The sequence below is a fragment of the Ochotona curzoniae genome, unplaced genomic scaffold (assembly GCF_017591425.1).
Source record: "Ochotona curzoniae isolate NIBS_2020 unplaced genomic scaffold, NIBS_Ocur_1.0 scaffold_3835, whole genome shotgun sequence".
Classification (NCBI taxonomy): Eukaryota; Metazoa; Chordata; class Mammalia; order Lagomorpha; family Ochotonidae; genus Ochotona; species Ochotona curzoniae.
This window is the reverse complement of record NW_024467114.1, coordinates 9,122,613-9,149,057: the sequence shown is the minus strand read 5'-3', so window position 1 is coordinate 9,149,057 and position 26,445 is coordinate 9,122,613. Positions and strand designations below refer to the sequence as shown.

At 45.9% G+C, this 26,445-nt stretch overlaps 1 protein-coding gene across 5 annotated transcripts in view; it reads left to right on the top strand.

The window, feature by feature from the left end:
• Nucleotides 1-26,445, top strand: part of CDK6 (cyclin dependent kinase 6) — a 179,372-nt gene that overhangs the window by 74,701 nt on the left and 78,226 nt on the right. For 4 of the 5 annotated variants that reach the window (XM_040964675.1, XM_040964673.1, XM_040964676.1 and 1 more), the window contains one exon: nucleotides 9,860-10,027. In XM_040964675.1, the coding sequence (XP_040820609.1) occupies nucleotides 9,860-10,027 (168 nt within the window). Of the gene's footprint in view, nucleotides 1-778; nucleotides 2,165-9,859; nucleotides 10,028-26,445 lie in introns of those variants that run through there. The other variant, XM_040964677.1, reaches the window with a different exon arrangement.

Below are 26,445 nucleotides of genomic sequence, written 5' to 3'. Positions count from 1 at the left end.
CAAGCACCCCACCTCAGATGGGCCAAGAAAACATTGGAAGGCTGGAGGGGGCCCTTTTTTAAAAAGCCAGTTGGGCCTAGTGCGATAACCTTGCCCTGCATGCGCCAGGATCCCAGGCATGTGCCAGTTCGTATCCCAGTTGCTCCACTTACCGTCAGGCTCCCTGCTTGTGGCCTGGGAAAGCAGTAGAGGACAGCCCAAAGCCTTGGGACCCTGCACCCATGTGGAAGACCCAGAAGAAGCTCCTGACTCTTGGCTTCAAATCAGCTGAGCTCTGGCCATTGCAGCCACTTGGAGAGGGAACCAGCAGATGGAAGATCTTTCTGTCTCTCCTCTCTGTATATCTGACTTTCCAATAAAAATAATAAATAATAAATTTTTAAGCTGTAAGTTTCAGAATCCATAACACCCTTAAGCCCAGCTAAGAGCTTCCAGCTGTAGGGATACCTGTCTTCCCTGGTCAGTGCCAATTACAGTGTTACCCTGTGAAATTATTCTTTAAAAAAAATTTTTTTGTTTTCCATTTTATGATTTTTGGGGTATAGAGATTACACTTCCACTTAATCCGTCTGTTCTCCCACCCACTCTGTTTTCCCCCCATATTATTACAATACTATAATCCTTTGGCGACAGTCACAAAACTAGCATTCTGCTGTTTAAGTTAGTCATGGCATTATAGGTAAGGCAGTAGTAGAAAATCCAGTTCACATTGTCAAGGTGTGTTTGACAGTTTTGGGAGTTCTTCTTTTAATTGAGAGTAGAGATGTGTACTGCAATGTATCTTCACTTCCCGGTATGCTAGTCTCCATTCCGTAACTCATCTATGAGAATATATGTATATATATGTTTACCCATATTATTTGGTTTGCATGTTGTGTGAAGGTTGCCTCTATCAGAGAGAACATAGTGTATTCATTCTTTGGGGATTGGGTTAATTCATTGAGCCTAATGGTTTCCAGTTGGGACCATTTCGTTGCACATTCGTTGTTTTTAATGACTGAATAGTATTCCATGGAGTAGACGTACCAGAGTTCATTCCTCTTTCAACAGGCACCTGGGTTGTTTCTATATGTTTGCTATCGTGCGTTGTGCTGCTGTAACTATAGGTTTACAGGTCACTTTCTCATATGCAGATTTCACTTTCTTTGGTTATATTCCCAGCAGTGGGATAGCTGGGTTGTAGAGTAGATCAATTTTCAATTGTCTCATCTCTGTCGGTACTGACGTTCATAGCCTGCACTCCCACCAACACTGGGGTAGAGTACCTTTTTCTGCCCACATCCACACTGGCAGGTGTTATCAGGACAGTTTTATATGTAGGCCAGTCTCACTAGAGTTAGGTGGAAACTCAGTGTGGTTTTTATTTATATTTCCCAACTAGCTAGGGAGCCTGAGCATTTTTTCATGTGTCATTAAGCTATTTAAATTGGTTCTTTTGAAAGCTGTCTGCTCACTTCCTTCCCCCGTTTCTTCACAGGGTTGTTTGTTTCGGTGTCACTGAGATTCTGAAGCTCTTTGTAAATCCTGGCTGTTAGTGCTGTATCTGCTGTGTAGTGTGCAAAGCTTTTCTCCCATCCTAATCCTGTTGCTTGCTTCTTTGCTTTGTTGATTGTTTCCTTTGCTGTGCAGAAGCTTCTTAGTTTGTAGTTCCGTTTGTTTATTTTGGCTTTGACCAGCCTGTGCTTTTGGTGACTTTGCTGAGAAGTCTTCACCCATACCTGTATCTTGCAGAATGTCTCCTATGTTTTCCTCTGATCGTTGAATGGTTTCTAGTTGTCTGGTTGAATAGCTCTTCAGCCCTGTTGTGCCAAGCAGTCTCCTTTCCACCTGGCCTCTGCGCTCCCCCCAGCTGGAGGTGACCACCCAAAGCTGCTTCCTCCTCTAGACCAGGATCTTGGGAGTGAAGAGCATATGGTGGCCCTCCCCCAGCAACACATCCTGACAGTCAGCTTCAACTTCCAGTGTGCGCCACAGCATGAACTAAGGAATGCTGTGTGCTTCTCTGGAGTCTCCGAAGCAGCTGTGCTTGCAGCTCCAGCCGGAACAGACACTGCTCCCAGATGTGTTTATGGGGAGGAGCCTTGAGGACTGTCCTGGTATTGCTTTCAGCTTCTCCCCTCTACAAGGGCTTTGCTTTTCTGTCTTGAGGAAGAGGTACATTGTGGTAAGCAGTGTTTTATGACCCATCATAAAAACCCTTGTAAAGACTGTTTCTTGACCAAATGAAGCGAAGTGTTCTTTTCAGAGTCCTCAGCTGCTCCTCTCCCCCTCGCTGCATTGGAATGCACGCGGCTCAGCATTAATGGGTAACACAAGGAAATCGTGTCACACATGCTTCTGCATGTTTGCGAGGCTGGGAAAGCAACCAAAGGAAATGATAGAAGAAAATTCATGCTTGTTTTGTTTTGCCTTATTCAAAAGTAGCTTCTGAATAGATTGGGCAAAGTAACGTTTTATATTTGTGTTCTTAGCAACTGCAGTTATTGTCTTGTAAGGGCACCTGAAGGACAGTTTGAGAGAATCTCAGTGGCCACAGGGCCTCATGGAAAAACCTAGCTGGGGATAGGTAAAAAGCAATGTAGAAAACCTTAGAACGTCAGTTACTTAAAAGAGACGTGTCATGCACAGAGTGCATAATGACAAGATCTTGAAGGACTCTTCCAGATCTAAAATGTTGGTCACCCTTAGACCTTCAGAATTACCAAGTCAGTATAGCACTTGGTTTACTTGCATTTTAGCAGTGTATCTATTAACATGAGTACAGTTACACTGGCCTTAATGAGCATTTAAGAAAGGTACTGGAATAACCAGGGAGACTTGTGATATTACTGATAGTAGATGGCAGAGTTACTTTTTTGTTTTTGTTTAAGGACTTACTCTTATTTGAAGGCTGCAGAAAAAAAAGTTCTTTGATCCACAAATAGTCGCAATAGCCAGAGCTGAGCCAATCCTAAGCCAGGAGTTAGGATCCCCCATGAAGTCTCCCACACGGGTACAGGGGCCATCTTTTCTGCTTTCCCAGGCCATAAGCAGGGCGCTGGATAGGAAGTAGAGGAGCCGGGATGCGAACCGACGGCCATATGGGATGCCAGTACTGCAGATGGAGGCTTATGCCGTGGACAAGACCCCAGAGCCACTTCTTAATCTGATCTGATTACCCAAACCAGGAGGTTTCACACACTCTTTTTGACTCTTAACAGCCACCTTACAAGATTACAGATGAGGACATTGAGGCTAGGTGTTAGAGGACAAAGGTTGACTCACAGGCCCAAGCTTACCCACTGTCTGACCAGGGATTTGAGCAGAGCCCTCCAAAGATGGTTCAGGAGGGTGATCTGAAGACACAGACGGGACGTTGCTGGTCTCCAGATGCCTACACACTTGCCATTGTCTGCCTTCCTCAAAGCCTGTGCAAGTTTTGTCTCCCATGGCAGGTGCTTCCTCACACCAGTCCTACATGAGGCATGAGGCAGCAGCAAGCTAGGCAAGGGAACTGGCTGGGCTCTGTGAAGCAGTGAAGGGCAGAGGAGTGAGCTGATACAAGATCTGGTTTGCACATGAAAAAGGTCAGACTCCCAGAGGCTAAAAGAAGAATTTGAGAACTACAGAGCAGTAGGCAAACATTTGGTGGGCTGCACTGGAGGAAGAATAAAATCCATGCCCTGAAAAGGAAACACAGAATGTTGTAAAAGTCCCCATTTCCCCCGGGTTAATCTATTCAGGATTTTTGGATCAATAACAGCAAAGGGAGCTTTGAGGGCATGGGAACTCAGCGAAGTGATCCTAAAAATCACTCCAGACTCATAGACTCATGTCATGGAAGAATACCCAGGAATATTTTATGAGGAACTGAAAGAAGAAACTTTACCTGTCTAATGTTTAAATGTATTCTAAATATTTAATAATTAAAGGAGAGAGATGCTCTACCTGCACCAAGCCAAGCAGCGATAAAAGCAAAAGCCCAGGACCCAGTTCAGTTAATTTAGCTAAAATCTAGTTCAAAGTAGCACTTAAAATGGGTGGGCAATGTAATAACTGCTAAAAGTCTTTAGCACACTACCATTGAAAATTGAAAGTTTGGTGTTCAGTGTATTTCTTGATATGGAAAAGGTACTTAGAAAATTGTATTACTGCACCTGGCACAGTAGCCTAGCACCTAAAGTCCCCATTTTGCATATGCTTGGATCACATAAAGGGTACCAGTTCTGATTTCGGCAGCCCCGCTTCCCATCCAGCTCCCTGCCTGTGGCCTGGGAAGCAGCCAAGGATGGCCCAAAGCTTTGGGACCCTGTACTGACCTGGGAGACCTGGAGGAGGCTCCGGGGTTTGGGCTTCAGATCGGCACAGCTCCAGCTGTGGCAGCCGCTTAGTGAATCAGCAAACGGATGGAAGATCTTCCTCTCTGTCTCTCTCCCTCTCTGTATATCTGATTTTCCGATAAAAATAAATCTATAAAAAAAAGTTGCATTACTGATATTCCATTTATAAAAGAGAAAAGCTGTATATGTTACATAAATGGTGCATATTGAAATTGGGTTAAAGGCTAGCACCTCCCAGTGACCTTAGAGATACAGAAATTATGCAGGAAAAAGAGTGAGAGGGCAGAGAAGAGGTGGGCATTTGGCAGCAAGTAGTAGCAGGGAAGGGAATATGAACATTCCCGGCAGGGGTGCAGTGTCAAAGGAAGCAGGTGTGATGATGGGCAGCCGGAATAAAGTGGAAGCAAGTCGCACTTGGCTGGGGGAGCGGGTGTCCTACTGCCTCTGCCTTCCCCGACTCTCCAGTAGGCCTGCCTCTCACATTCATCTCAGGATCCGCTTCTGGCAAGTAGAAATTGGATTGGCTTGAGCCAGTCTTTACAGCGGGCAACCACCAGAGTTGGCTACAGCAGGCAAATAATAATAATATTTCACCCTAGAAAAAAAGAAAAAAATAGATTCTCTGTACATTACCCTCTTTGGATGGGAGGGAAATCAAAAGGGATAATTCTCAAAAGAAGGCATTGAGAGGAAGAATTGGTAAAAATGGCAAAGGTGTTTTGCCTAAGCATATCATTATAATTTCACTACAGAGAATGGGGAGATGGCCACACTGTGGTATTTAGTGGGGTTTTTTTTTAAGGTTTATTGATTTTTATTGGAAGGGCGTTGTTGAAAGCATCTCCAAGCAGTGTGGCTAGGACATTAACTATTTGGGTCATGTGCCAACAACCTAGGCACTTCTCCATCCTCTTGTTATGACGCAGTGCTGATCCTTGTATCCTGTGCTGACAGCTAGGGTTGCCTGCTAGAAGCTTCCATTCCTAATGACTTAGGGCAGTGAAGACGAGGCAGTGATTCCTTCCTCTTGCTTGCCTGCTTTAGTCACTACCTTATCTCTCAGACACGTTCTCAGACTTGCTGGAAATAAGTCATTTTTTGTTTTTGTCTTTTAGTTTCTAGTTAGCGGCTATGGATTCTTCACTTTCTCAGCATTATCACTGCTTCCAAAAAGTGGTTAATCTTTCCATTCTTGTATGAGAACACAAAATTTGATTAGTAAAATTTACACCAAAAGTCACTCTTACCAGGCTTCTTCTTGTTACCTTTGAATCACTCAAAATCCAGTGGTGCCCAGCTCAGCTCTGTCCCAGCCGCAGCTGTTATAGGGAGCTGGGAGGGAACCTGCAAATGGGAGCTCACTCCCTTCGCAACAAGAGAGGGAAGAGAAAGCTGGGTGAAACGCTTATTAGTTGATTTGTTTGCTTTGGTGGTAAAGGAGCCAGAAGCCCAGAGCTCAGCGATAACACCAAGAATCCACTACTGAAGTAGTACGCAGACAGCTCCCATGCTTTCCATAGGAGCTGACTGAGCCCTGCGCCCCACAAAGAGAGCCTCAGAGTCAGACTTGGTGCCATGTGGGTGTGTCCTGTGAGACACGCTTCCAGGCCACAGAGGCCCAAGTGACTGCTGCCTCATTGTGTGCTGCGCTATTCGGACCACACTTTGTAATGTAAAAAGGGACACTGTTAAAACTGTGTTTAACTTAAAGAGCCTTGCCTGGCCGTAGCTGACATCTCCCGGCCATCCCATCACTAGGGTTACTGTGAACTATGTGAGTCTGTGTGGGACAGATTTAGATCAGCATCTCAAGGAGCTAATTTAGAGTGTGTCTCTCACAATCCTGTAAATCGAACTAGGACAGACAATAAGCTGAAGTTCAGAGTCCTTTGAAATTCCCTTGATTAAAGCACTTCACGGGACTCTAAAGGAAAGTCTGTTTTTCTGAACCTTGTGTAATGCTGATTCGCTTGTTCTCTGTAATTGGGAGAGGGTTTCTGACATAGCTGAATTCATTTTACCTTTGAAACGAGGCGTCCCCCTGAACGGTGGTTAAAGACTGGGGGGTGTTCCCCAGGCCATGCCCATCATGGGACCACGGTGCTCATCATCCTAACTAGCATTTGAATTAAAGCAGTAAGACTTTTTAGACAAGATTTTTCCCCCCCTCTAAAAATCTAGTTATAAAGCAGAGTGACAGAGTAATAGAAGAAAAAGAGATTTTTCACATGCTGACTCCCCAAGTGGTCACAATGGCCAAGATTAGACTGGGCCAAAGCCAAAAGCCTGGTGCTCCATCCAGATCTCCCACGTGGGTACAGGAGCCCGTTTGGCACTTGGGTCATCTTGTGGTGCTTTCCCAGGTACAATAGCAGAAGGCTTTATGGGAAGTCAGGCAGCTGGGCCTGGAACCAGTGCTCTTATAGGGAATGCCAGCATTGCAAGTCACAGATTCATCTGTTGTGTCACAGTGTCAGTGCCTTTGGCAAGATTTTTTTCTCTCTTCTCGTGTGTGTGTGTGTGTGTGTGTGTGTGTGTGTGTGTGTGTGTGTGTGTGTGTTCTTCAACAGGCAGAGAGACAAACAGCTCCTATCTATTGGTTCACTCCCTGCACTATCCACAGTGACCATGCTGGGCCAGGTCACAGTCTTCTACGGGCCCCATGCAGGTCTTCTGCATGAGTAGGCAGGAACCCAGTTACCTGAGCCAGTAGTGCTAGCCAGCAGGGCCTGCATTAGCAGGAAACTACAGTCAGCAGCCAGGACCGAGGATGGAACCCCATCCAGTATGGAGTGCAGATATCTTAGCCACTAAATAACCCCCTTAAAATTTTGTTTTTCTGGTCGTTAATTTGGACCTAATCGGTTCAGAACTCTGCTGTATCTAGATATTGTAGGCTTAAAAGGAAACTCAGCTTTCTCACAACAATCCAAAGAGTGGTAATACCTGCACAGCACCACCTTAGTCCTCCAGGTACCAATGACATGGGGTGCGTGTTAGTGCAGACATGTGGGTTGGTGCTGCCTCCCCTGAGGTCTGAAACAATGTTTGCGGTTGATTCTGACCTATCTTAGCCTCTCCCAAGGAGAAATAGACCTGTACTGGAAGGACCAAAATGCTGTAAATGGTGATGGTGGCATATCCCAGGGAAGGAATCTACAACTGTTTCCAGTCGTGTAGAAAACATGCCATGGGAGAGGAATTTGATTCACAGTGGATTTGAAAGAGACTCAAAACAAGAGAATAGAATAATAGCCATTTTACTTGAATGACTATTTTACATATAAATATGATAATACATGTAATTTTTTTAAAAGAGTAGAAGAAATTTCTTAACAGTGAAATTTTTGAGCAATGGGATTTTGAGTGATTTTTCTTACTCTGGATTTCAAAAAACTTACAAATTTCTGTTATTAAACATGCAGGCACATTTTGTCAATTTTGTAATTAAGAATGCAGTACGTGCTTGTATAAATACACAAAAATAGCATACTTTTTTTTTTATCATAGCTCAGCCTTCTTATTCATTTTGATGCACCTTTTGATTAACTCATTCTTTCAAATTTTTGAGGTTTTGTACTTGGTGGCTTTTGTTCTCTGGACAATGCCATATGAGCAAGGCAGACTTATTCCGTGCTGGTTCAAGTGGGTTATGCCTTGTGTGTAGGTAGGCAGTTAAAGATGAGGAACCAGCATGACATTAGTTTAGGTTAGTCATGCTGTTAGAAACCCAGGCCTACTAGTTGCACGCATGCGTTTCCCACACAGCATATTTGCCCCAACAGAAGAGCGTTTTCTATAGCATTCTATGCTTCATGTTGACTCGTTTTTTTCACTGCAAGTTGTTCCACCCACAGTGGGTCTCCAGTCCTGCATGGCTGTGTACCTCCCCAGAGCAGTGTCCTCCAGGACTTGCACCTTCAGAAGCGTAGAAGCCAACCCCTGCTGCTCAGGGAGGCCTGCACCAGGATCTTCAAAGCAGCACATTTGTGTGGGTGCGGGCTTCCTCCCTGCACGTCCTTTGCAATGACCTTATCCATACTTGTTTGTGAATCTCTCTCCCCGGGAAACAGTGTTTGTCTCACAGGTAGTCATCCTAAGAATTACCAGCTGTTGAACATGTGTCAGGAATTGCCTATCCATTTGGCATATATTACTTCAATTTAAATTTGTTTTCCCCTGCCCCAACAACATTTTGTTTTTTGGGAAGAAGGAAACATCACTTTTACCATTCTCCAGGTAGAAAAACTAAGGCTTGGATTTCAAAGGCAGAGGGTGTGTGAAGCCAGAGCTCCCAGCCCTGAAGGAGGAGCCCAGGCCAAAACCCACACACATTTTCCCTGGAGGGGTGGAGGGTCACGCCTCAGAGCTCCCTGATTCTGCCTGTTTGTTTTTCTAACCTTCGTGGGAACAAAGCAGTCCCATCCTCCATCATGTACAACTTTCAAATCATGACCGACCCCAGATTGGAGAGGATCGTGGCCAGTGTCTTGAGTTCCTGCTTTCGCACACTGGTTTTGGGTTGTAGCTCTTGTATCTACTTGCATGGCGCCTCAAGTGTCAGGTCTGAAGGCTTTGCGCTTTCCGTCCCGTTGAGTGGTAGTGGGCATGTCTGCCCTGGGCTGTGGCCTGCTGCCGCATGCAGCTCCTTACACAAGGAATCTGATGAAGCAGGGTTTGTTATTTTCCCCTTTTACATAATCTCTTGTTCAACAAAAGGATCTAATAAAGGATTGTGTTGGACAGTTTTTCCAGGCTTTAGTGTAAATCAAACTTTTTTTTTTTTTGGTGCTATGGCTTTGGGCTAACTACCTGGTCTGCTTCTGTGAATCAGTTTCTTGACCTATAAAATAGCAGTGATGATGTTATTTACCTGACTGCTTCAGTGTGGTTTCAATAAGTTACTGTACAGCAGGTGCTTAGAAGAGTGCTTGACTGGGCCCGGCGCGGTGGCGCAAGTGGTTAAAGGTCCTCGCCTTGCACGCCCGGGATCCCATATGGGCGCCGGTTCTAGTCCCGGCAGCCCCGCTTCCCTTCCAGCTCCCTGCCTGTGGCCTGGGAGGGCAGTTGAGGACAGCCCAAAGCTTTGGGAACCTGCACCCACATGGGAGACCCGGAAGAGGCTCCTGGCTTCGGACCGGCATAGTATCGGCCCGTTGTGCTCACTTGGGGAGTGAATCAGCGGATGGAAGATCTTCCTCTCTGTCTCTCCTCTCTGTATATCTGCCTTTCCAATAAAAAAATAATAAAAATAAATCTTTAAAAAAAAAAAAAAAAAAGAGTGCTTGACACATAGTGACCACTTAGTGTTGGGACACTCTAGTTTCCTATACCATCCAGAACCTTTTTAAATTGTCCGTTCACCAATAAAATGTAGATCGAGGGTGAACCATTTTGTAGTGTTCTTGAGATTAGATGAGTACAGAGGTAGGGAAGGAGACAGACTGATTCACTCTGCCAGTATTTACCAGATGCCAACTGTGTCGTGCGTTGTTTCCAACATGAGCCTCTGTTCATTTTGCCCTTTGGTTTTTGTCTAGGATATGATGTTTCAGCTGCTCCGAGGTCTGGACTTTCTTCACTCTCACCGAGTAGTGCATCGCGATCTCAAACCGCAGAACATTCTGGTGACCAGCAATGGACAAATCAAACTGGCCGACTTTGGCCTGGCCCGCATCTACAGTTTTCAGATGGCTCTTACCTCGGTGGTGAGTGAACACAGCATCTTTCCATTAAACTCCATTTCTCTCTTTGAGCAACACTCCTAAGGCCCCCGTGGCACCCCTCCTAAGGTCCCCGTGATTGATTGGGAGAATGTCTGTGTCCTTTTCTCATGTAGCAGATGGGGATGCATTCTCGCTGGACTTGTGGACAGGCCGCATTGCAAAAGTAGCTGTTGCATCTCAGCTATCAGACAGCAGTCAGTTGCAAGTTACCAAGTGCTTTGGGCCATGACCAGCGGGTTCAGAGTTCTGTCTGTAATACCTGAGGAACACACGGCCAAGCTTAGGGCAGAGGGAATGCTGGGAACATGAGCCTGCGTTGAGAAGTGTGTGACAGGCTTCCTTGGAAGCTCCGGTGCCAACTGTTGAGGAGATTTCAATCTGCAGTGAACTCAGATGACCTGAAGACATAGCACCACCCTGCTAGGTAAAGCCTTCTTCCAGGAGAACAGAAACAGGGCCAAGGGCAAAGAATGATAGCTATGATATCCTGTTCTTTGTCTCATTCGGTATGCAAAACCCCAGTGGCCGCTGACCTTGGTCGGCTTCTCTTTCCCCTGGTAGTTCCGAGATGAGTTTTGCACAGAGCTGCACATAGACTTACAGAGGAGCAGCCCAGGAGTGTGTATGAATAACCCTCCTTTGCCAGAGACCTTTTCTGCAGGCAGTGGGTGATCCGTGCAGCCTTCCAACAGGCCATGGAGGGCCCCGGGCCCTGGGCTGGGTCCCTTACCTTAGGGAGGAGGTTGATGTAAAAAAAACCTTTGATGTGATAGTGGCTGCAGAAATACTGCCCTGGAAGATGTTAAATTAGACCTTAAAAGCAAAGACTCCATAGGGTCCAGCTTTGGCATCAAAACGACCCTCCAGCCAAAGGCAGCACTGTCCTGAGCTAGGGGTCTTGTTGAGAAAGATACGCTGGTCTCTGGGATTGTCCTGGTGGCTTAGGGGATGAAGTGGCTGCCCTTGGCACTTAGCATATAAAGTCACACACCGGAAACAATCATCTCCCCAAGTTTTAGGAATGCTCTTGTTGAAAAGTGGAGCTTCAGGGAGGAGAAGTGAGACCGAGAAGCTGCCTCGGGAACACATCAGACTTAGAGAAGTGTCCTGCTGTTCCACCCGACCCCGCAGTCAACATCTGAACACACCAGTTTAGGTGTGGAAGGCCGCTTACTTTCCTAATAGTATATACCTTTCCTAGGTGGAATCTCTTCAGACAAGTGCTGGGATCGTGTAGCCATGTTGAAAGATAAATGCTGCCTGTTTCTACTTTGCCCTGTAATCATCGGTCCTTTGGGGGCACCTGGGTGTTAGTTGGTGTTGAAAGGCAAGGTCTGCGCTCTAAGAGGGGTCAAGCCAGCGCTTGTATTCTTACGTAATCTCACCAGAAAGGGCCGAGTCTGTATGTTTCCCCGATGGGAAGGGTGAGGTAGGCTTTGGGCTTCCCTAGGAAATTGTTGCTTGTGTTGTTTGGGGGCCCTTGGGACAAGTTTGAATAGGCTCTGCAAGCCAGGCGGTCATCAGGGGAGCTGATGAAAGGAACTTGGTCTCCTTGGGTACATGAATGGAGGGAAAGATGAGCTGTAACCAAGCAGGACACGTCACTTAAATCTCCCCAGTGGGCACTAAGCACTGTGGAGAAAAACAGGAAGCCTCCTTAGTTTTTGTCTGCATGTGAAGATGGATGGTCCAACTCCACCAATTGTGTAACATTGGTGAATGTTCTTTTCTTGCTAGAAGTTGATGTGTTCAAATTGGAAAATTTTTGCAAAGACAGGTTATTTCAAAGAAAGAGGAAAGAGGGAAGGCATCCAGAAATCTGTGATTTTTCAATGTCTGGTTTGTACAGTGTGCTCTCTAGCTATGGGGTGACATAAGTAAAACACATCAGCAGCTGGGAACGGCACCAGCACAGATTCATACTTTACTTTGAAAGAGTGATAGTTGGAATTTAATGGCAGTAATAGAGAATGTATTTTGAATAGCGGACTGCATTTAAAAGGTTCTTTTTTTTTTTTTACTGTTTTACATTTTTCTACCTAAAAGGAAAAAAATAAAGGGATACGTTGGTTGACATACATATGGTGATATGAAAACATAGAACCTCAATTTTCTAGACTGAACTGGTGTGTATTTTTAGCATCTCGTAATGAGAAAAGGGTGCACTCCACTTCCTGGAAATACACATTTTTTTAGTAGGTTACATCATACAGGAACTGAGAGTCAGCTTAGTTTGTGGAATATTAAAGGAATTAGAACTTAACTGGTTGAAAACTGATACTGCACAGCCATAAGACATGACTCCCTCCCCCCCAAAAAAAAATCTCACCTACCTCTCCTGACTTACTAAGTCTCCTGCTACCTACTACAGAAATGAATCCTGGCCTCTTCCCTGCCCCTAGAGTAACATCCTGTTGAGACCATTCCTCAGACCACTTTCTGCCACGTTGATAACAGGTGTGTAAGGCTTTACTTCGCAGCACATGCTGTGTCTTCCTCAGGCCTAATGCACAATGATAGACACTTGGAACGTATTTTTGAGTGTGTGAGTTGACAAATACACAGTTCCGTTATAAGGAAATAAAATAAGGAAGGAGTTATTTTCCATACACAATGCTCTCACTTGGTGGTACGGACCCCTATCATATTAAACTGAAAAAGATTCAGGCGAACATAGACCTTACCACATCTGAGGCCCTGCTGCCCTTTGTCCTGATGGCTCGTTGGTAAGTAGCTGTGTTCACAGTCTTGAAAGTGCCCATGGTTGAGTGAAAGGCTGGTTTGAACCCAGGTTCACAGCTGTGCCCTTGTTAAAGGGCTAACCAATGAATTACACATGTAAAACAAACTTGCTGTGCAGACCAGAGAGCCATAGATTCCAGAATGTACCTCATTACTTAATGTGTAAAGTTCTTTTGCTTTTAGGTTTACTTATTCAGAAGGCAGAATGGCAGAAAAAAGAGAGATCTTCCTTGCGTTGTTTCTGTCCTCAGTGTCCGCAATAGCCCAGGCCAGAGCCTCCATCTGGAGTTTTCCACTGGGGTAGACTACAGGGGCTGGTCTGTATGAGCTGTCATCTCTGCCACCTGGGGTATCTGTAATAACAGGAGCTGGGTTAGAAGCAGAAGTGGAACTGGATCCCAGGCATTCTGCTATGGGTACAGCTGTCCCAAGTGCTAGTACAACCTGCTGCACTATGGGACCTGCCCTGAGGACATTGTTTTTAACTCATTATGTTTTAGTATTAAAGCCAATTTTAGACGGCGGATCATCATCTTCTAAGATAATCAGCACTCTGTAGATGAAAGAGTGTGAAAATGATTAGGCGCTTTTTATGTGTGTGCATCCATGTTGACATATGTATGTTTATATTATATTTTTGTGTTTGGACCACTGACAATGGCGTCTGTTCCTGGCTTCCTACTGAAGCATCTGCTTGTTTTCACATGTGAGCTATACTTCCACGAGAGTAGTTTGCAGTGCAGGTCATCACCTTCTAGATGATGGACTAACACTGCATGATTCCTATCTTTAAAAAAGAGAGAGAGAGATTTATATTTTTTATTGCAAAATCAGATCTACAGAGAGGAGAGACAAAAAGAAAGGTCTTCCATCCACTGATTCAGTCTTAAGTGGCTGAAACGGCAAGAGCTGAGCCCATCTAAATCCAGGAGCTAGGAGCTTCTTTTGGATCTCCCATACGGGTGCAGCATCTCAAAGTGTTAGACCATCCTCGACTGCTTTACCAGGCCACAAGCAGGGAGCTCTAAGGGAAATGGAGCAGCCGGGATACAAACCTGCACCAGTATGGGATCCCGGCTGATACGAGAGGCTTTAGCCACTAGGCTGTCGCACCAGGTCCTGCGTGATTTCTGACCCCAGGTGCACCATACATTATTCAGAGAAAGGCATCCTTTCTGGATCCATTGAGAAACTGACTATTGTAAACAAGTGAGCTTCCTTGGATGTCTTAGGGTAGAACCCCTGATATCTTAATCTTTATTATTTTACATTTTGTTGCTGCAAAAGGTCCTGTTACCCCTCTCAAAAAAGGGATGCACCTGGTTTATTGGCCTCTTGGGGTAGAACTTAGTTTAAAACAATCCTTTTAAGTTATTCTTGTAGATGGTACATATCACAGAGGGCCAAATGATTAGCTGGTCTCCATCTAATAAACTGGGAGGTGATCTCTAAAGGGTTTAGTGCCTTTCAGGTGCCTGACTTCACTGGGCTCTGACTATCAGGTGTCTTTATGGGATTTGGCTTGTTGCTTCTTAGTATACAATCCCACATGTCCTTGCACCCATTTAGACTAAAGATGGTTTATACCGATTCCTTTAAAGGCTACGAGTTAAATTGTGGTTGGTTACAACATAGGCAATAAACATAGTGCAGAGGGGCCTCTGACCTGGGTCTCACCCTGCACTGACCGTGGCTCAGCCTGTTCTGCCTTCATGGAGCCCAGAACTCAGGAGTTGTGGAAATAGGCCCCTGAAACCCAAACACTCTCTTCAGCCACACTCAGGCTGCTGGAATTCCCCAAGCCACTGTCTGGGTCCATCTTTCCTCCCAAGAATGGATTATGTCCTCACCCTCTGCAGGTGGACGAGCATTGCCCTGGACACTGTGGACCGGAATTTCCCAGAGTGTTGTATGAGTCCCCTTGTGGTTCAAGGAGAAACTGGAATTGTGTGTGGGAGGGGGGAAATCAGGATGCTTAGCTCCTGATTGGAGTTATTTTTATCAGGAAAGTCTCCCAGAGGCTGTGAAAAACCAACGTCTGCAGCCCATGTCGAACTGTCTTACAGTTTTGGAAAACCAAAGCAAACAGGTTACAGGGAGGTGCTTCCTCTTGTTTATACATGATATGTAAGTCATGAGTCATGCAGTTACATAATCTTGGTGGCAAGTGCTTTAGGAATACACACAGACCCAGCAGAATGGCTGTGAAGGATAGCTAAGATTATCTTTAAAATTATCCTAAAATCAACATTTCTAAAGTACTTCCCATGTGAGATGTAATGTGGGGTGCAACTCATTGTTGTCTGTCAAGATTAGGAAAATGGAGACCAACCCCTCGGGCAACAGTTTGGGTTTGGTCCCCAACTCTGTCAAAGTTGAGCCTTTGAGGGGAAGGAGAGTGGGCCTGTCAGCAGCAGCCCTGGGAGCGTGGGGGCCCATCTGTCTCTTCCTTTAGAGCAGAACATCTCTCTATCCCTAACCCTAACCATACAGCATGCAGGTGTGGGGCTGGGGTGGGGGCAGCGAGGAGGCTGTCACCTTTGGATTTGGTGTTTGGGAAACCGTTTATCAACTATTGAGTTTAAGTCTGAATTTGCCAGGCAGGTGGTAAATGGCAAAGAGAGCTCTCATGTTTTCTCCTGGCTCTTACCCACTTTCACTCTTTACTCTCCAGGGTCTCAGAGAAGTCCTGGGTTCCACACTGTTCAGGAGTCCACTTTTTGAGATCCATTTTAAGTCTTGCTAAAACTTCTGAACCATGAAACTACTTTCAGGCCACCCAGGGCAATGCCAGCGGTGAACATTTTCATACCTAGATGTGATTGCCAAACCCCTCCCCCTGCAATTAGGGCCATCACCACCCAAGATGGCCACCAAGAGGCCACCCACGGGAAGTCTGCACCCCAACATGAGGTCATTTCTTCCTCAGCCTCAGGAACCTCACCTCCTGGGCTCAAGTCCAGGACTGGCGTGCTTCACTAACTTCGCCTCTTCACAGAGCGGCCTCACAGTGGCTCCTCAGTGTATGTTCAGGACTATGACCTAGTTATTTAAGATAAATTATTAAATCGGCATTTTTCTCCCCAAATGGCTATGCCTAACCCCAACTTAGAGGAGAAAAAGCCACTTGTGCCGTAAAGGAAAAGTAGAGATGTTTTCCCATCTTATTAGTGATTGAATAAAGTAAGTGTGAATGGTGTCTCCTTCCCCAGAGGTCTTTTTCTTTTTCCAAACCAACTTTCCTGTCAGACGTGTTCAGAAAAAGCTTCCTCTCTGGAGACCAGCAGAGACAACAAATAAGGAATAACGGTGAGAAAAGTGTTGGTGAGCAACTCCACAGTGTACAAAAGGCCCTTCGGGGACTCTGGTCTTAATGCCACTGTAATGTCCAAACTTGCTTTATTTACAGTCCCTTAATGGATTGAATGTCACAAGTATTAGAAAAGATAGATTACTTACATCTCCTTTATTTTTGCTTTATTTGAAAATCAGAGTTTTGAGGGAGGAAGGAAGGAAGGGAGAGGGCAAGACAGATCTTCCAACTTCACTCCCCAAATGGCCACAGTAGTCTGGACGGCCAGGTCCAAGTCAGGAGCCAAAGGCTTCAGCTGGCTCTGCCATGTGGGTACAGGAGCTCGAGCGCTTCTCTCCTCCACTGCTTTTCTAGGCCCATTAGCAGGGAGCTAGATGGGAAGTGGAGTAGCCAGGACTTGAACTGGCACACAAATGGAATGGCAGCTCTGCAGGCAGTGGTTTAACCCACCACAGCACCAACCCAGAAGTTCATGAACACAGAAGGAATTCTGTGAATTCCACAAATTTTGATAAGCTGAAAGTGGTGACTTAGTAAGGTAAAGTTACAGATCAGAGAACAGAAAGTCAGCGATTTCTGGTCACTTTCCATGCACCAGGCACTGTCTGAACCTGAGAGATGATGGTGGTGGGGGGGGAACCATGAGGTCCTTGTGCTCCGCTGGGGATCCAGCAAGCCATCCCTCTGCCCCCCATGCCAGAAAGTGAGATGCCCATTGAGGTCACCAGCCCCCTCCTCTGGAAGCCTCCTGGACATGTCTCGTGCAATTTGCTGCCTGGTCTGTGATGGGCATTACCACGTGGCCATGTAAGACTGGACAAGATGCGGGAAGAAGGTCACCCTCAACCGCAAGAGATGCCTTCTTTGTGCCATTCTTGCCCCATGCATGCCATGGTTTTAGTGGAGAGCTGGCAGGACGCTGTGAGGAGGCTTGGGCAGCCCAGCAGCTCCCCCGGAAGCCTCCAGATGGCTGCCAGTGCATACTGAGTCAATAAGCCCGTAGCATTCTCAGGAGCATGATGGAAAAAAACCCCAATGCCCTAGTACAGGATGCACCTTGAGCCAGAAGGGTCCCCCCGCCCTCCGCTGCAGCACCGGCTCCCTGCCCCACAGCTTGCCATGACACAGCCAGGTTTGTTTGTGTGAAACCTTGCACTTGCCAGCCCATATGTCATAGCTAACAATGGAGGGTTTGTGCTGGTTTCATTTTCACTTTCACCAGTGAGGGAAGTGGAGCACAATGGGGGCAGTGCCCAGAGCTGGGAACAAGACACGTTTTCTTTAAGATGCCCGGGCATGGGGACCAACGCCAGGGCCGAAACAAACACCCCAGCACTCCAGCTGATAGATGAATGCGAGCCCCAATAACTGCTGAGAGCCCAGGAGAGAGCCAGCAGGTTCCCACTCCACAGGCGGCTGCTGCACGCCTGTGTGCACGTGTGTGTTTATGAAGTGCATCCGATGGCTCTTCCCCCTGTTTCTGAAAGATAGTCATTCTATCAACCCCTCCCCCGATCCTGGCACCTTCATAAGCTGCCGCCCTGAGCTTGTTCTCGACAAAAAAAAAAGTTTCCCAGCCGTGCTGCTGCCTGGTGTAGGTGGTTCCCAAGAGAAAGGACTGGACGCCCCTCGCCCGTTTGCTCCATTGTCATCGTGTGAGATAGAGCGGTGTCCGCCTCTCTCGTGGTTTTTCCTGTGCTGCCACATAGATACCCTGTGACACCCTCCAAACTTCAGAGGCGTGAGTCCAAGTCTGAGTGCCCAGGACCCAGCATTGTCCTCAGCCTGATGAGAACAAGTGCTTCGGAGAGATTTGCAGGCAGAGGGTTGCTCCACAAGACTTCTTCCAGCTTGTGCAGTGCTACTTTCTGTATGAGATGTTTGTGTTTAGAATATGTCGCTGGCTGAAGGAACCTTGGTGTCCCAGGGAAGAACTGGCAAGGTCTGTCACTGTCGCCGCTTTCATCACTGCGTGTAGTGCTCTGGGTCCTGGGCCAGCTCGCATCGGCATCGGCCTTGCCCATGGCTGATGTCCAGCCTTGTAGCAGGGGCTTGTGTTGGCTTTGGATGTTGGCTGCTGAAGGGTGCTCTCCAGGCTGCCGAACCCTGGCGTGCACTTGCCACTCAGCTCTCTGCTATCCTTCCCTCCAGGACTGTGCACACAGTGACATGGCTGCTCCCCGTGTCTAAAGGACCCTGATGATTTTTCAGTTCCTCATAAACTTGAATGTGAAACTTTACAGTTGGCTCTAGAGGAAGAACTGGCCTTCGGGCTTCAGAGAAACATCCAAGAGAAAGCAGTGGAAAGTGTAGGAGAATTTACTTTAGCGCTGCTCATATATTTATTTTGAAGCCTGGCAGAGTCTAAAAATGGGGCTGTAAATTTAACAGCTCAACCATAAAAACCCCAAAATAAGGGAGAAATGCTCTACAACTTCTAGGTTTGGATGCGAATATAAAATTACAAGATAACTTGGCTTCTGCCTTTTTTTTTTTCCAACCATATCCCTTCCCTCTTTCTTGGGTTTGTTTCGATCCTTCACATCTTAATGGCTCGTGACGCTTTGAATCATGCGGAAGGGTTTTCTGAGTTCTTGGCCCAGTGTCCTTGCAGCTTGGGGTGTCACAGTGGCGTTACATACTCTCTACACCTTATGTAATGCCGGGTGACTTCTGCGAGATAGGGCCCGCACATGATATCAGTTCTTGTGGGAAAATATGCTTCAGTGGCTTACTGGCACTGGCATTGGAATGTGGCATTTAAAAGTACCTTTTTACAGTGGGAAAGAATTCTGTCAAGAATAAACAGTCTGACCTTGTTCAATGGGCCAAAGTCTGTCTGTAACCTAGTTCCAGAAAACTAGCTTTTACTAGTTTAGAAAATGGCAGATGAGAAAAATGCTGCCAGGAAAATGCAGCTGGGAAAAAGGGACTATAGAATGTGGGGACCAGTCCCTAAAACCCTCGTATGTCTCCGGAAGACTTCCTTTACCCAGCTATCTGATTCCGTTTCTCCCCCTCCCCAACCCTGTCCCCCATGCAACACAAACAGCAGGGCTGCAGCCAGAAGAGCAGGTTTTCTTGTTCCTGGAAAGATGGGGGGACTGGCTTGTACCAGGGTGCTCCTGGAGCAGCTCCCAGCCTGGGGCACCATGGGCATCCAGAGGAGCAGTGCAAGTTGCCAGGTTCTTGCTCTTCATTGTGCACACATCTGTGTACAGCAGCCTGAAGCCCACCATATTCCCCTTGGTCTTACCATGCAGACCTCTCTGCCATGCTTCTGAAGCCATGCACCATCAGACGTTGGCTGGCAGGCTGTGACTGCTTCTGCCCTCTGCACCTGTCTGTAGGACATGGGTCAGGGGCCATCTCCTCCTAGAAGTCAGCCTGGCTTTCCAGGATGAAGCTGGGCATTTGCTCTTCTGAGCAGATATGCTCAGCCTATTGCAGAGTGCTGTTCCCATTTGTATCTGCCTCCGGTTTTCCCAGAAATGGATATTAGTGCAAAATGCCCATTTCAGCACTTAATGCACCAACATACGGACCCGAGATCCTTGCTCGGGTAGTGATTTTGGAGAATGTTTGTGTGGGTGGCAGGGGGGTGGCAATAAGGGTTTTCTATGTAGAGGGGGTTCAGGGAGGCAAGGTAGGACCAGGCCAGGGCAAATCCAGGAGCTGGGAGCCTAGTCTTGGTCTCATACATGGGTGACAGGAACCCAGGTATTTGAGTGGGGGCTGACTCCCATGGTGTGCATTAATGAGAAACTGGAACCAGAAGCAGGGCAGACATTCAAGCCCCTGCACCTCAGTATGGTATGTACATGTCCCCTCGCCAAGGGCACCAGATGCCTGCCCCTGGGGATCACTTCACATGGCCTTACCTTAGAAACCCAATGTGGTGATCCAAAAGCAAAACCAGAACGGCTAGCTGTAACACAGCTGCATGGGCAGGCATTGTGTAGTGCGTTGGTTCCTCAGTGCCTGGGGCTGGGTCCTGCTGCCACTTCTGATGCAGCTTCCTGTTGCCTGGGAGGCAAGAGATGGAGATGATGTTCAAGTCCTTGGCCCCGTCTCCCAAATGAGGGGCCTGGATGGAATGGAGCACCTGCTTCAAGGCAGCAGCCTGACTCAGCACCAGCTGTGGCAGGTGTCTGGGCAGTGAACCAGCAGATGGAGGAGTAGTTCTCTCTCTCAACTGTCACTGTCTTTCAAATGAATAAATCTCTTGGGGGACAAAATGTCTTGGGTAGCGATAGCTGTGTCTTCCCTGCTCAGCCAGGCAGTAGTGTGTGCCCTCACGATCCCGGCTGCTGCTTCGAGCACTGTGCTCACACAGCCGTGTTCTAAGCAGAGTATGCAAGAGCAAGGGCCAAGAGCAGTGTCACTGTCTCTTTGATCTGGAAAGACTTTCCCAAAGGCTCTCTTCAGACTTCCGTTTGGGTTTCACCATGCAGACCTGGGCTCCATGCCTACTACGCACTGTCAGGCTGTGGGTAAGTGTGTTGTCCCTCATGGAGAACAAAGCTAGGCCTGCCAGGAAAGGGGACAAGAAACATTGCATCAGATCAAACCCTCATTACTATAATGTGTGGACCTTAACCACTGTGCTGAATGGCTGCCTCTCTAAAGATTGTTTGTAAGAAGCAGAAAGAAGAATTTTGTTAGGGCCCAGCAGAATGGCTCAATGGCTAAGTCCTCACCTGCTAGTGCTGGGATCCCATGTGGGTGTCAGTTTGTGTCCTGGCTGCTCCATTTCCTATCCAACTCTGCTTGGGGCCTCAGAAAGCAGAAGAGGATGGCCCCAAAGCCTTGGGACCTTGCACTCACATGGGAGAACCAGAACAAACCCCTGGCTCCTGGCTTCGGATCGATTCCACTCTGGCTCTTGTGGCCATTTGAGAAGTGAACCAGCAGATGGAAGATCTTTCTGTCTCTTCTCTCTATAAATCTTATCTGCCTTTGAAATAAATAACTCTGTAAGAAAAAGGGGGGGTGGATTATTCTATTAAATTTCTTTCTTAGAGATAGTCTTTTTGTAGTGCTTACATAATATCTGTAATAGTGAATAGACATATTAATTATTAATATTGAATATCTGTAATATTTGAAAAGAAGTATTACTTTTACAGAATATATTTATAAGTGGAAATTGCCCCTGTAGCCAGTGAACCCTGATGAAGACAGTGAGGAAGCATGGTTAGCTCTGAAGCAGGCAGGAAAAGTTCCCCCAGGGATCTGATCTCGAGCCAGCCAGGGGGCAAGAGCGTGGAGAGATTCTGCTGGCCAGGCCAGGCCAGGGCAGGCTGTGCTCCAGGGACAGAGCCAAGGGTAGGCAGAGCAGCCAGGAGCGGGGTGGAGCGGTGAGCAGGGGTCCTGGGGGATTGGGACAGAGCCATGAAGATCCCTCTCATGTGGTGTTGCATGTGGCGCGGTAGGCAGATTTGGGGTGAATCACAAAATCACTGGTGGGGAGGCCAGAGTGAAGGTTGAAAGGAGAGCAAGAAAGAAACAAGATGGAACTGGAGAGAGTGAAATGTATATCCAGGAACAGTAAGAAGAAACATTTTTGCCAAGCTGAGCTTCAGGAGGAAAAAGAGAGAAATGGTATTCCTTTCAATGACAGAAGTGTCTGACTGTAATGTCTTCTGCACGCGGTGTTGTGGAGGATGAAGTCGGAATATTCATGCCACGCTGATGCTCCCGCTGTGGTCACCCCAGGGATGCTTCGAAAATTTACAGAACGGGAAATTGAAAGATGTTTCTTTTGTGAAAAAACATTTTTGAAACCCACGCAAATATTTGTTTCATGATATATCTTTCATATTCTTTTAGAGAATTCCTTTTATACGTGGTTTGCAAAATTGAATGCACCAAAATTTTTTTTTCTTTTAATTCCACTTTTGTCAACTTTTTGAAGTCCTCCCTTCGAGTTTAACTGACGGAATACTAATCAGATTTCTTCTGGTGTAATTGGCACTTCAGTTCAAAATGGAGGTGTCGTCTGACAAGGAATCTGCGTGAGACATCTCACTAAAGGTTGTCTAAAAAAAGGCTTCATGTTTCTCCCTATGGTGATTATAGTGAACATCCTAAAAAGATTTTACTTACAAACAGAACCATTTTCAAAACGTACCTCCTCTCTTCTGGACTTAAATGATAGACACTTTGCCTTGCTGAGCCACTAGTGTATGTCACCTGGTTTTGTTCTAATTAGCCACCTGTCATTCTGTTCTCCTTTCTCATCCCCATAATCCAGCTTCTGCTGAAGTTGGCAAATTACATATCTCACACGTGGTCATTACATGACTAAACCCTAATGGGCATTATGTCCTGTGAGCAGCCACGGAACACCATAATTCACTCTCCCCATTCGACAACATGCCCCTTGGGGGAAGAGATGTTGCAGCACATGTATTGTACTCACCCAGCCATCACTGGAAATGAGGGCATACTTGTCCCTCATAAAAGTCATACGCACTAGTTGCAAGCCAATTTGTGTGATCTCGATTTATGCCTGTGCTCCAGTCATGGTTCTGCTGGCCCATTCATTAAGGAAAACAAAAAACAACAAGAAGAAAAGGTAGTGTGGATTTGGTTTTCAAAATCAGAACCCCAAAGTGGAGTTTGAAGAAGACAGGTGGACAGGTAAAGAAAGGTGCTGAGAGTTTTTGCAGTCCTCTCCCCGTTGCTAACTACCCTGCTATTCCCACAGAACAAGTCTAGAAATTTGACATTGAGTGTAACTCCAGTATGGGTCTCTTCAGTTGGAGAATTCTGAACAGCTGGATAGAAATGTCAGCACTGGCTATGTGTGCCTCCCTCTGCCCACCACCCAAGCGACTGTACAGGTGGTAATCTCTGTTAGGAGAACACACTCAAATTCTTGGGGCCAGGTGCTGGGAGGAATGCCAGGTTTGGGAAGAGAAGAATTTAAATCATTTTGCCTGGTATTCGTTTAAGTACTGTATTGGTTTGGCTCATGAATGTATGCGTATGTATATTTTCTATATCTCATCAGGTATTTGTGAATACATAGTTCACACCCTCCCAAGAGAATAAGTCCTTTCTTTTCTTTAAACAGTGACTCCATTGATCCTGTCTCATAATTTCTTCCCTTGTTTCTCTCTTCCTTCCTGGCAAATGAGTTCTTAAACTGATTCACGTGTTCCTGGAATATCTCTTTTCCTTTCTACCTATCTTCAACTGTAGACAAAGAGACAACCTTCTGGAATCAGACCTTTTACTTGATGCTTATCTCACTGCTCAAGCTGGGTGGTTTTAAATAAATTCTTTACTTTCTCTGTCATCCAGGTTTCATCTCTGTTAAGATAGAGAAAATAGCAATATCTACCTTATTGGATTGTTGTGGGAATTGAGTGAATTAATACATGGTAAGAGGATGTTACTCAATAAAATCTTTGAATTGCATAACATCATCTTCACACTTCAATATGAAGACAAGAAAATGATTATAACCAGTGAAATCGATGCCTTACTATAAACCAGTTACTTGGGCCACTCTTAACTAGAGATTAGGTTATTAATATGTTTTTCCCCCTAGAGTTAGTTAGTTAGTTAGAGTTATGGAGAGAGGAGCAGAGAGAGAAATATCTCCCATTTGTTCCATTTGTAAGTTAACCCAAACAATTGGGCTAACCTCTTCGATTTTCCCAGGTATGTTAATAGGGAACTAGATTGGAAGTGGAGCAGAGGAGAGTCAGACCAGTGCCCATATGGGAAGCCAGTGCGGCAGGTGGCACTGTGTTACAGCACCTGGTTATTAACATCTTATGATTGCCCTTGTTTTTTTCATTATTATTGTTCATTTCCCAAAGGGGGAAATGCTTAGTATTCCTGAAATGAGTGTGTTGAGATCTTCCTGTTAACAGTATTAAGCAATGATGACAATATTGAATATGTTATTCTTTTTTTTTATGATGGGGAGCATTGTGGTGCAGTTGATTAAGCTGTCTGCTGGGACACCCACATCCCATGTCAGGGTGCCTGGGTCTATGTCCCCTCTCCACTTGCAGTGCAGCTTCCTGTTATGCATCCTGGGAGACAGCAGATGGTAATGAATCAAGTACGGGGGTCCCTGACAGTCACCTGAGAGACCCAGTAGAGTTCCTGACTTCCTCCTGGCCCAACCCCGGCTCTTGTAGATCTCTGGGGAGGAAACTAGTATGTGGAAGGTTTCTCTCTTGCACACATGCTCTCTTACTGTGCCTTATAAAATATATGCTTTCAATGTAAAAGGAGAGATTCTCTATATATGTTTATTCTTTGCAAGGTAGTGCACATCCCTGTTCTTGGACTCCCCTAAATTAAATACACAAATGGAAGACAGTTGCAGACTGCTCACCAAGAGTCCACTGGGTGTCTTGCATGAACCCCGTAGCTTCACCCAGCGTCTGTCTGCACGGGGGCTCCCGGCTGTGGAGGGCAGAGCTGCTTCTCCAGGCCTCATTCCATGCTGACTTCCGCCTTGTTGGCAGACAGTTTAAGGGGACACAGAAGAAGCTGAATATACACGTTACAAAACAAACCTTCAAGAGCGCACTCATCTCCTTGGCCACCTGCAGGGTAAGCGCTAGACAGAGACGAAGCAAACGGTGCACGACTGAAAAGCTGATGGTTCGTAAGTCATAAAAGTAAAACCCTGGCTGTAGTCCAGATGGGAATTCAACCCTCTTTCTATACTAAGTCATTTTTTTATTCCAGTTACTTAGGAAGGGGGGTGTGAAGGGGGAAGAGGTGGTAGTTAATATTCAGAAAGTTTTATTTCCCAAATAGGTTAAATTCTTCCCTGGTAAATAAGTGACTCATTGTACCATGGATTAGGAATTATAGTCACAAATAACATACACTTCTTTCCCATAGTCTACTTAAGATGTGTCATGTAAGAACTCTTCCAGCCATTAACCTTTCAAGCAAATTAGTTAAAAAGAAATCGCTCAACCTTACAGCCCAGCCCTTGTATAACCTGCACTATCTTGTTGTGTTCTACAAAGCCATACCAGGAATACCCCCCTCACCCATTCACAAGAGAAGTTTCTTTAAACAGTAACTCAGTGACATATCCAACCTGCCACTCTGGAAACGTGTATGTAGTGTTTCATTCACTTGCTTACTCTCCAACTTAGTCTTTAAGAACATTTGCTGGGCATGGCACAATAGCTCAGTGGATAAAATCCTCGCCTTGTGTGTGCCGGGATCCCATATGGGCACCAATTCATGTCCGGCTGCTCCACTTCCCATCCAACTCCCTGCTTATGGCCTGGGAAATCAGCAGAGGATGTCTTAAATCCTTGGGACCCTGCACCCATGTGGGAGACCCGGGAAGAAGTTCCTGGCTCCTGGCTCCTGGCTTCAGACCAGCTAGCCTCTGGCCGTTGCAGTCACTTGGGGAGTGAACCAACAGACAGAAGATCTTTCTCTCTTCCTTCTTCTTTGTAGATCTGACTTTCCAATAAAAATAATAAGTAAATCTTTTTTTGGAGTTATCACTCTTATAGATTTATTTATTTTTATTGGAAAGGCAGATTTAAAGAGAGAACAGAGAAAAATATCCTCCATTAGCTGGTTCACTTCCAAAATGGCTTAAACAGTTGGAGCTGGGCTGATCTGAAGCCAAGAGCCAGGAAATTCTTCAGATTCTCCCACATGGGTACAGGGTCCCAAGGCATTGGGCCACTCTGCTGCAACAAGCAGAGATCTGAATGGGAAGTGGAACAGCCAGGACACACAAGCTAGCACTCATATAGGATGTGGCTCTTGAAGGTGAAGGTTGGTTGGTTGGTTTTAATATTTTCAGTCGTTGCTTAAATTTGTGAATGTGAAACCCCCATCCATGAATACAGAGCCAACTCTGTGTCTAAATATGTTCTTAATTACAGTAAACTAAATAGACAAAAGTTACTAGTTAAAAGATTCAAGTTATGAGATTGGAGTTTTAAAATATTTATCTAAAACCAACTTTTTGCTTTTTCAAGGAGTACCTAAACTCTGCTCTCTGGTGGTGGGAACATGAGGTAATGCTGTGCTGGGCAGAATAACTTGACATTAGTGATCCAATATGACAGGCTTATGTTCTAAGACCCAAATTCTCGCATTTGTGCACTAAGAGTCGTAGTTAGCAATGTTCATATCAGCATTGTTGTGCTAATCACAAAAACAAAAATCAGAGGAATCCAAATTTCCCATACCCATTCAGTTGAGTCTGCATACTCACTCACAGGATAGAATTAGGAAGCAAAAATGAAAATGGATGTGTGATGGCTACCAGCTGTACAAGCATGAGTGAATCTTAGAAATCAGGTTGGGGGAAAAAAAGTGGAAGAAAATA